Source organism: Myodes glareolus, chromosome 8 (genome assembly GCF_982192425.1).
Source record: "Myodes glareolus chromosome 8, mMyoGla1.1, whole genome shotgun sequence".
Lineage (NCBI taxonomy): Eukaryota > Metazoa > Chordata > Mammalia > Rodentia > Cricetidae > Myodes > Myodes glareolus.
The window spans coordinates 18,975,922-18,987,291 of NC_142033.1; the positions used below are offsets into that span (position 1 = coordinate 18,975,922).

Genomic DNA, 11,370 nt, shown 5'->3' on the forward strand with positions numbered 1-11,370 from the left:
CCAAGGTAATACTATCTTGTCCTTATTTCCCCCTAATTCCTCTTCGACCTAACCCTGCTGTTTGTCCCTTAATCCCTGAGCCATCACAGCTGCTTTGGCAACATATTCGAGACTTTCCACAACCTTGACCACGGCCCAGATCTATAACCAAAACAAATGTTACCTGGTTCTTCTGATCTACACCCAGCAATAATGTATTGTTTTCCTTTGTCATCCATATACCCCTGAGTTCTATGACAAGAGTTCTTTAAGACAAGAGCCTGCTCTTAGTTGTTGGCTAATAAAGGACCCTAATTTGGCTTTGCATGCATGATGATCTATAAATTTCTGGCTTGAACTATAACAGTATCTTTCATCTTTAAGATATCATAACTTGGTAGGTAAGGGTGTTTAGGTGAATAAATCTAAAAATACAGGATGTCAAGGACATTTCCATGTTTGGAAGTTATTATCACACTTAGATTTTCATTACTTAGTTGATCCACATGAATAATTGTCATAGCTCACAAGCATATTTTATAGTACTTCTTTTAAAAATTCAGTTAACCAGCTACTTTATTTTGTGTGCATATCTGCATGCTCATGCACGCGAGTAGTCCAGGGAGTGTGGCTGCATGTGCATGCACTATACACACGTGTCAGAGGACAGTGTCCCAAGTTAGCTGTCAGGTATCTTCCACCTCTGTTTTGTGACAGGACCTCTCATTGGTCTGAAGATTTATCATGCAGAGTGAGGCCCCTGGCAGTGAAGCTCCAGGAATCCTCACTTTTCTGTTTTCCATTGTATAGCACTGGGGTTACAGGAGGATTACAGGATTACTGTTGTCCCTGGCTCTTTATATGGGTTCTGTGTCTTTACCCTCTGGACCTCATGCTGTGCGTCATACTCTTCACTGATGGGTCACCTTCCTGCTCTCTTACACTGCTCCTTGTAATCATTTTTCTGCTTCCCCCATTTCTCCCTTTGAAGAACCTACTGGGACTAAGTTTTATGTAGGTGTGTTGCTGCAGAAGTAGAATCTGTCTGCAAACCCTACTTAAAATTTAAGACTTATGGCACTATAGTGTTGTGTTTACGCACTGTTAGAATTCAAAAGGTCACTAATATCCGGGATAAAGGATAAAACTTTACATTAGCATTCCCAAGTTGACAGAAAACCTACAGAGAAGCTTAAATGAAGGCGTTAAGGCAGAAATTAAACAGCTCTCAATTAAACAAGCTGCATGTGTGCGCAGTGATGAGGAACAGAAGAACATGTATTCTACCCTGACTGATAAGCAAACATTTAAGGTCATGATGACAGCAGATAGAATCAGAGCCTTCATCTTGTTGGAGAGTCCCATAGGACAAGACAGAAAGAAATGTCAAATTTATTCTGTGCATAATGTCAACCAAAAATAATTTATGCCTAGTTGGTATACCTTCAGCCTATGATATAAAAATAAATTTATCAAGTTTTAAGAAAGATATCAAGTTTAACAGAAATGAGCAAAAATCAAAGATCGAGAATGAAAAAAATAACATGGGACATGAAAAACAGAGGAAAGTTGTTATTTTATTGTCTCAAATTCACATAGAGGATTGGAGATGCTGTGATTCTAGGATTCTGTGGTTACTAGAGGGTTATTCAAAAGTTTATTAAGTAAGCATCAGGGAATGCGAGGAATGTGCTGATGCTGGCCTCCTGCCACTCAAATTCTGCTTCTACTGAGGTAGTCCCGCAAAGCTGCAAAAGAAACACTGAATTCCACTTATAGCTGTAACTTAAAATTCTTAGTGTTAATTTGTTCATTCCAGTGCTGCTCTCAATGAAAAAAAGAAAACACTAACAGCTATGTGGACTTTTTGGAAATTTGAAAAATGCACCGTTAAGCGTCGAACACACTGTATTTGAGTTTTCCAAATATAAGATAGGAAAATATAAACAAACATGAAAACAGATGTGTTTTGAGGGATGATTGATGTGTGGATTTTCTGTTGTAAAATTTTTGTAGTCTTTGGTTAATTTAATAACTTGAACATAAAAACTCCCATGTAAATTCCGCTAAAATCATCTTCTGCCTCCAGGTTTTGATTTTTACATACTTAAAACAATAAACAGAAAACTCTATCAATTAGTAACAAAAATATATGTAAAATTAGAAATAAGAAACGTTTGTGCTAATTTTGCCATCAGGTTTACATTATTATTTATTATTATTTACAATAAATTTTTGAAAGTTTTTCCTTTGGTGATCATCATGATGAGATTCTCTTAACCAATGTAGGAGCCAGCCACGATAAGATAAATAGAAACAGACCATCCAAAGGAAGTTCTTTACTTTCAGCCATTATCACCTGCCAGAATAGGACCCAGCCATCTCTAAGTTTAATGGAGGCCTGAGTCTCAGCAGTTTACCCTGAAGCAATACCTGGTTGCAGGAAGAACAGCAAACTGAGATTACCCAGCACCACTCAAGAACAGACCATCCAAAGGAAATGCCTAACATTCCAACTGTTGTAGATAGGATCACCTGCCAGCACACATTCACCAGGACACTCCTAGACAAATGTCAGCCAATCAGGGGTCCTCGGTCTTAGAAACCCCTCACCCCCACCTTTACTACTATAAAAACCCAACTCTAACTGAGCTTGGAGCTCTCCGTTTATTCCAGTACATTGGACATGCGGAGAGACTGAGTTTGCAAACTTGATTAAAATAAAGGCTCTTTGCTTTTACACACGGGACTTGGTCTCCTTGTTGGCTTTTGGGGGATTTCACACATCTGGGCATAGCAACCAAACCAAATGCAAAAACTCTACATTTTTCCAGCTATAGTTATCTAAAGCTTGTAATAAAAATTTACTTCATAATTTTGCAGTCACACAAGATTCTTCACTTATGAATCAGCCAACCTTTTTTTTTATTGTTTGTTTGTTTCTGCCAGCTTTTACTTAGTCAACTCTTTACCTAAAGACGAATCTTGTCAAAGACAACTTCTAACCTCTACATTAGAATAACCTAACCTGAAAAGGAAAAAAGGAATACCACCCTTGATGCTGGAATGTAGGTCCTTAGGGACAAACAAGTCAGACCCCATGCTGTAAGGGAGGGAAAGGGGGCCTTTTGTCCTGTGACAGGATGTGAGTCAGAGTATTTACAGCCGGCCATCGGGTCTCCAGCTAGGAAAGGAGGAAGAGATAAGAAAAACAGAAAGCCCCTAGACAACCCCCTCCTTGGTATTTAGGTGAAAGTTCAAGAATTTGCCACTCAGCGGGCGCTCTTAGCCTTATTTGAATTGACCAATGGAATGAATCCCCGTAACCATGCTTCTCGCTTCTGTACGCGCGCTTTTGCTCCCCTATAAAAACCCCTCGCCCCAGCCTGGTGGCGCTTGAGTCTTCCGACTTTGTCGCCCCAGGTACCTGTGTATCCGAATAATCCTCTTGCTGTTTGCATCCGTAAGAGTGGTTTCGACTGGTCCGTGGGGCACGGGGTCTCTCCCGAAAGGAAGACATCCCTCAGGGGTCTTTCAAACCGACAGCTATGAACTGTTAACAGTGACTTTATTCTATGGGGTACGTCTTGGTAATTCTGAGGGATTCTGGGTGATTCTGAAGGCCATTTGACCTACTAATTACAAAAGCCAGCTTAGTGTCATATTCTGGCCACGATAACAAATCTATCAGAGGGTAACTTTTATAACTTTCAAAGTGAAATGATTAATTTATTTTGTGACAAAGTCAGATTTGAATGTCCTAAAAGTAACAACAACAACAAAAAACCTCAGTTAATGAATGGTTCTATCTTGTGTGAAACACTTGCAATAGTAAAATGTAAGATACACTTTGCTATTTCTTTACCTTTTTCTTTGTAATAAATGAAGTAAATAGAATGGAAACAACTAACTGCTAAAAAAGAAGCAGGGCCAGATTTCTTCTATAATTTAGAAATACTGATGTACTGTCAGCAAGAACATTTTCATTGAAATAAAATATCAGTTTATGTCTTAAAAGCCCATATTAAATCTTCCTGACATTCCAGACAGCAAATGGGGTTCATCTCTACCAAAATTATTGCCATTTAACAAAAGTAAATGCCATTTATGGGTGACAACTTCTTGAAGCATGCCTCTCCATTTTTAATTATAAAATTGCTGACCTTAAAACCATAGAGAAAGCAAGGCTTCAGATTTTACAGTACTTTTACAATTTACAAACTAGGTACAAGCAGTCTAAAGAAGGCTGATTGTGAAGCCTTTGAACTTTGAAGCAATGACCATGACCTAGTAGCCCCTGATTGTCCATCTGTGTCACTTTCCTCAGCCTCCCAGTCTGGAGGCTTCAGAAAGAGGACAGGAGATGCTTGCAGTATGAAGGATTTGTTTTCTCTTTTGTCCCTTATATATTGCTAAGCAAAATATTATAATTATTGTTTTACCATTTCCCTCTGGGTTAGTACAAACTAGTCCCATGACAACAGGGAAGTGTTTCAGTCTTCAAAAGTTGACTGCTGCGGGAGTACCTTCCACTGCTTCAGCCAATAGTTGCTGAAGCACCAGCCCACAGTGCTGCAGAAGTGCCTTCCGCTCTGTCAGCCAATAGCCGCTGAAATACCAGCCCACTGGGGCGTGCTATATTTCTCTTTAAAAGAAGAGCTGCAAGCCTCGGCTTGGTCTCTTGGTTCCAGCGCTTGGTTCCGGCTCCTGCTCCAGCGACTAGGCTCCTTTCCTGACGGTTTATGTGTATGTAAGTTTACCCCCCAAAATAAATACCCCTTTAAAACATAACTGGTGTGGGATTGATTCGCCATTAGTTGACTCTTCTTTTTCTTTTTTTGTCAGTGAAGTTCATTATGTGTGTGCATCAGAAAAGCTGAGGCTTGTTGATAGTAATTAAATCTCTATATATTGGTCTATCCCTCTTTATCGCTGGAGACATTTTCTTAACATTTTACTGCAAAACAGTAACTACTACAACCTCCTTACAAATCTTAGACCTAATGAGTATATAATATACTCTGGCATGTACAATAAATACATAATCATAAATAAATACAAAATAACAATAAATAATAAACTCTGGCACATACAAGGTAATGTCTAATGTGGATGGTAATGCATCAGGGACTACATGACAGTGTGTGCATCTTTAGCTGATCAAAGTAAAACAATTTTGGAGAATTAATTTTAAATGGTTATAAAATTATCTCAATCTTAACAACATTGGCATTCCAGGGCATTGGCTTTCTTCCTTGACAGAGAAAAAAAAATGATAGCAGCCATAGCAATGGGTATGGGGACCCCATGGAGACCCCAAAAGACCACCAGGAAGACTGACACACCAAAATGCAAAAGCAAGGTTTATTGTGTGAATGATACAAGCTGGCAGGGACCTTCTCAGCACAGCAGCTAGAGGAGGTACCCCACCCTGGCAGAGCACATTATCAAAAGACAGAACCCAGAAAAGTTATATTAGCAGAGTGTGGGGTGACGGGTTCAATCCTGATTGGCTCATGTCTAGGGACTTTTCAGAAATTTTATTTTCCAACCTTGCCTGTTGCTTGTCAAGTTTTCTTATCGGCTCCAGGTGGGGACATGCTGCAGGGCTCCTGGTGGGGACATGCTGCAGTTATCTGTACTTTCTGGACGGCTGCACGTTACTTTTGCCCCTAGCCATTTCTGAGGACCGGAATGTTTTACGGGAAGTGGCTTAGACAAGACACAAGATGGAGCCTGAGGACAAAATGGGGGAACTTTGGTTCTTTACTCAGTTCCCTTCACCACTTGATCATAATTATCCCTTGTAATAGATTTTTATATCTTGCTCACAAACATATGCTAAGTATTAAATAATGCAAAACATGAGCCTTTGATAGTTTGATATTTGCTGTGATGTCAGCAAACTTTAATTTCACAGCAATGTCAACCATTAGTAGAAACATTTTCCTAGAAGGTCGACTGGTGGATAATCAGATTTGCATTGCCTTTTGTTCAAGAAGGGCAAATCCACTTGGTATCAGTCCCACACTGTAAAGAATTAGAGCATAGAGAAGTGTCACCATGTGTCTATCTGAAAGGTGAGCTGGAGACCACTAGACACAGTGTTTCCTTGACTGTCGGGCTTTTCAATTTATGCATAGCTTTGAAACACTTATTAAAGCCCAGGTCACTAGAATTGGGACATGCTAGTTCTAAACTGAGAGGAGGTCTCAGATTTGTATGGATATTTTTTTTAATTTTTTTCATTTTACATTTCAACCCCAGTATTCCCTTCCTCCCCTTCTCCTGCCCCTCTACCTCCTCCTTTCCAACCCCCATCCACTCCTCAGTGGGGGTAAAGCCTCCCTTGGGGAGTCAATAAAGTCTGGCATACAAAGTTGAGGCAGGATCAATCACTCCCCACCCCTCCACCAAGTATCAAGCTGGGCAAGGTATCTCACCATAGGAAATAGGCTCCGAAAAGTCAGTTCATGCAATTGGGATAAGTCTTGGTCCCATTGCTAGGGCCTGCTCACCAACAGATCAAGCTGTGTAAGTGTCACACACATAGATATTTGGCCTATGAAGTAACCAAGACTTGGGAAAATAAGAGACCAGACAGTTTCAGGATCCAGCCTTTGAATCTGTTGATGTCCACAATTCTAGCTTTCTCTTGCCCCACGACATTTTAAGTATGTTTAACTTCTGTTGGGAGAATAATTAATTTTTGTCTAGAATAAACTGTAGACTATCATTATCATGTAGTTAGTGCATTAATAACAGTGAAATTAGCTGAGGGGATATATGATCCAGTAGCTATATATAACATTTTAACTTATCTATATACTGTGTGGGGTTAATTTTATGTGTCAAGTGGTCTGTTGTTTTGCTAAGTACTAACCTGTAAGTTATTATGATGACTTAAAAATATGATTATTGTTTACAATGAGTTTAACTAGGATGAGCTCCATACAGTGGGTGGGACTAAGGATAAAAACACTTTGTAGATGACTGTATCATGGAATCCTGGCAGAGTTTATCTTTTGGCAAGCCCCATGGACTTCAGCCTCAGTTCTGCAGAAACAACTCTTACCTGGATTTCCCGTCAGTGTCTCTTTGTCTGTCTGTCTGTCTGTCTGTCTGTCTGTCTGTCTGTCTATCTTTGCCTCTCTCTCTCTATGCCTCTCTCTTTCTATGCCCTCCCTCCCTCTCTCTCTCTCTGTGTGTATCCTAGTATGTTGTTTCTCTAGGGAGATTACTTGAGCACAGAAATGTATGGGATATAATCAAATTGCATTTCAAAATGTCACTTACTTGATCTTGGGATTTAGAAAATGTTATAGGAATGGGAGCAGATTGATTCCTATTTTCTTTAAAATGTAAAGATTTTATTATGACAACTTTGAATTTCCTGGGTATGAGAAATGAGATAAAGGAGGCTTCCCATAGACTTTTCCTCTCCTAGCCTCCCTTTCCCATTAATCATTGTTATATGACTACATATATATGTATGTACACACATATATATATTCCTAAATACAATCTGCTCAGTCTGTATAATGCTACTTGTACGCATGTTTACAGGGGTGGTAATTTTGTATTGGACTAATTGGTGTGCTCTTCCCTGGGGAATAATATTTCTCCTATTCTTAGCATTTCTTAGCTACCTGTGGTTCCTCGTAGAGGTTTGGGGCCATGTTGTAGGCAGGCTTCTCCTGTCCAGTTTGGTATGTCTTACTGTTGTCCTCTTTCAGCTCCTGCTCTGGCAGTCGTGTCGTCTTTGTGAGACTTTCCAGGCATTTCTCTTTGGGAAGTATTTACTTAACAAGGGTAATAGTCTTTGCAGTGTATAGTATAATGTAATTTTCTTCCCATTATTTGCTTTTGAATTATATATTAGTCATATTTTGTATATAATTTTGACTATTCATTGTGTCATGTATGTTATTTTTTGTCTTCTGTTACTTGCTTAGATGAATTTATCATCCTTATTTGGAGAAATGCATTTTTTTAGGCTTTAGCATATAGTTTAATCAGAATTCCAATTTATTTTTTCTCCAAATACTTGATTGTTGAGAGATGAACTGTGATATCTGTGATCTGATACATCTCAAATGTTTGTATAATAACATTTCTGTTATTAAACACAGTACCACATTTATCCTAGTCCAGAGTCTACTTAAACATCCTCTCTCATACATGATATTTGCTATTTACTCTGTGTTTTGGCATGTTTTAATTTCTTCAGTTTTAAGAAAAAGAAATTATGGATCTTTATAGAATCATGCTATTTCTGTTTTTAAAGCAAGACTTTTAATTTTCTCTGTATGACTCTTAAGAGTTTATACCAGAATATCAAACACATCACACATGGTAAACCAGTTGCTTCCAGAACAATTTATTGAGGAGAATCAGCACAGTGACAACAGACTCATTTGGAAAGTCTGTATCAGAAAAAGAGATGAAGATACGCGTCCTTGAATTGCTAACCAACTGCCTAAGGAGAGTACGATATTCGTTTATGATCTGAAAAAAAAATTGACAAAAATTCAGGATATAAATCTTAACAGTAAGAACATTAAATCAATTCATATTTATACATTATTTTTCAAATGAACACATATGTAAAACTAATATTTTGTTTTAGTTAGCATCAAATATGAACCAAGAAGTATGTTTGATTTTTTTATGTTATACATGGGTGTTAAGCAATTACAAGGAAGCTTTAATTCTGACATTAGTGAGGGTTTCAAATATATATTTTAATAGAAGAGAATCACATTTGTGATATTAAAAAGATAAATTTTAGAATAAAAGTTTCATAAAACTTTTTAATGTTTCAGTAATTTTTACATATTATGTGATTTCTTTGCCTTAATTTCACTAAATTATAACAGAATTTTCTGAAATGGCATCTAACATTCAATGTTTCAAGAGATGGGCTCTTTCACCTCTGCCCCCTTTAAAATCTTGTATGGAATATTTTGCATTAAGGTAAGTTGTTACATAACAAGCCATGATACCCAGAAAAGTATTGAGATTGTTGGTTTTAAAATTGTCCTTAAATATATTCTGCTACATGACCTCTGTCCATAAACATCTGTCTTTTCTAAGTCCAATACTTGCCTTAAATGCCCACATTGTTTTTCCTTTTTCCTTTTTAAGATTTTTCCTGTTAAGTAACTACTTAGACAATAAGACTGTCTTTTAATTCGTTGTGTACTTCTACGTGGCCTCCCTTATGCTGCTGCTTCTACATCATTAGCTCATCGGGATCTTCTTTCAGCAATTTGAAGATACCCGAGTCATGGGTAGAAGAGTCTTCCTTGTATTGAGGGGTATCCACTATAGAGGTCACTGCAGGAAACTCCTCTGTGACCTTAGTTTCAGATTCTTCTGTATCATTTTCAGACAGGTCTTCTGTTGTGTTCGCGGTTAGTTCCTCCACGATGTTTGTAGTTCCTGAGGCAGGGACGATGAAGTCATACCTGGATTCAACAGCAGTTAGCAAAACTGAATGGGTCTCTGCTTCATTCCCAGTCTCTTTCTCCATCCAAGCATTAACTCCATCAGTAGATTCCTCATCAGTTAAAGTATCTTCTGAGTTATCTTTGGCTTTTTCAGCAGAGTTGGTGAGTTCAAAAACAGTGATAAATTTTTCCTCATCCGAATCAGTTAATTTCCTCCCAGCTTTGGGGCTATCCCCTGAAACAATCAGGTCAATTTCAGGTATGTTCTCTTCTGCAACATTGGTTGTGTCTGGAGTGGTGGTGACCTCTTTCTCAGTAGAGGGAGGTAGCTCAGCCTCGGGACTCAAGGAGTCCGTGACCTGTACAGCTCCATCATCAGGATCATTGGAGTTGATTGAGGAGCTACTATCAGTTTCCTTGTTTTCATCTGGAAGTGCGAGGATGTCCTCCGATTTGGCAGTGCTGTCCTGCAGTGTGTCAGAGAGCTCGGTAGTAGGTAGGACTTCTTTGTCTCCTGTGTCAATGGTGGCTAAGAGGATGTCTTCTTTTGCCACGCTACTGGAGAGATCTATCAAAGAAACAGTACCAACTGGAGATGAGATGCTTCCCATTTTCCCTGGAATGAAATTTTCAGTAATCAACTCCTTAGCTTTGGAGATGGTAGTTTCAGTCGGAGTAGTAATTTCTTTCTCTGGAAGAGCTGTAGACTTCAGGGTGGCCTCACGATCATCTTCTAACTTGATTTTTTCCTTTGTAGGTGTGAGCTTGTTGGCTGTAGTAGAAAAATCGCCATCTGGTGTGCCCTCATTCACTGAAGTAATGTGGTCTCCCTCAGAGGTAATAGTAGTTTCTGATTTCGGGATGGTGTTGTCAGTCCCGAAGAAAATGGCTGCTTCCGTTGGTGTTTTACTGCTCTCTCTTGGAGGACGAGAATAAATTTTGGGTGATTCATTTTCAGCCATGGGGCACAGGAGCACCGAGTACTCTTACAGGTCTTTCCTCTGAGCTTCCTGGCTTCCTGGGCAGGTGAGTAGTGATCAGCATAGCGACTGAAGTACAGGTCATCATGAGGATTGTTACATCAGCCACCCAGCTTATGACAAAGGCTCACCTTGGAGGCTGCTTCTTGGCATTTACTAGACATTTACTAGAATGACTATTAATATTAGAAGCAAAGATGAAGAGAGAGTTCTGTCTTCATTGATGGCAAATTCAAAATACCATTTAATTTTCAGGATTATTTTGGTGGTCACATCAACCCTTTTTTTATTAGTGTTGCTGTGAGATAGAGTCCCATTGATTGTAGCCAGCCTCTTTTTTCTCCTGAAAGGCAAGTGTTCTTATCATCTCTGCTTTTCAAGCCTTTCATTTTTGAAAGCTACACTTCATCTTGTATACAATCCATTAAAATTTACAAAGTATGTGCTGAATTTTAAAAGTCTTGAAATAGACTCTCTCTCTCAGGGAATATAGTGTGAAGAACTGTATCCCTTTGTAGATCACTGGCAACACAGATATTACCTGACTTAACAGACCTAATTACCATATGTAAATTTTATCTAATATGTATAGCAACCTCTTCATCGTCAGAATTCAGATCCTATTATTTGGCACACTTTAGCATTGCTTAGTAAGGTTTCCAGGTTTTATTTTGGCAGTGTCAAGTTTTATTTTGGCAGTGTTAACAAACCGTGCTTGATTCATGTGTGTATTTCACTTGCTTGAAATTTGAGGAATTCGCCTCAGTGCTTATGCATTCTTCTAAGTAGTAACTTCTTTTGGATTATGGTAAAAGTCTTATGTGAAAAATGGAATCTCTTAGCAAAAATGGAGATATTCTTAATAACTTCGCAGAAGGCACATTTATGATTTTCTGGGATAACACACTTAGAAACCATAAAGACTGACATCATAATGATGTTCATTGTTGAGACTTCAT

The 11,370-nt window shown here is 38.6% G+C and overlaps 1 protein-coding gene across 1 annotated transcript; it reads right to left on the reverse strand.

Moving 5' to 3' along the window:
• Nucleotides 1-8,343: 8,343 nt before the first annotated feature.
• Cabs1 (calcium binding protein, spermatid associated 1) lies at nucleotides 8,344-10,477 on the reverse strand. The gene is made up of 2 exons (XM_048427975.3): nucleotides 9,088-10,477; nucleotides 8,344-8,487 (listed from the first exon to the last, which is right to left on the reverse strand). The coding sequence occupies exon 1, from the start codon at nucleotides 10,391-10,393 to the stop codon at nucleotides 9,215-9,217; it is 1,179 nt and encodes a 392-aa protein (XP_048283932.3). The 5' UTR covers nucleotides 10,394-10,477; the 3' UTR covers nucleotides 8,344-8,487; nucleotides 9,088-9,214.
• Nucleotides 10,478-11,370: the final 893 nt, after the last annotated feature.

Bases quoted from the DNA above. Each gene is read 5' to 3' on its own strand.
- Cabs1 (XM_048427975.3), bottom strand. From the start codon at position 10,393: ATGGCTGAAAATGAATCACCCAAAATTTATTCTCGTCCTCCAAGAGAG.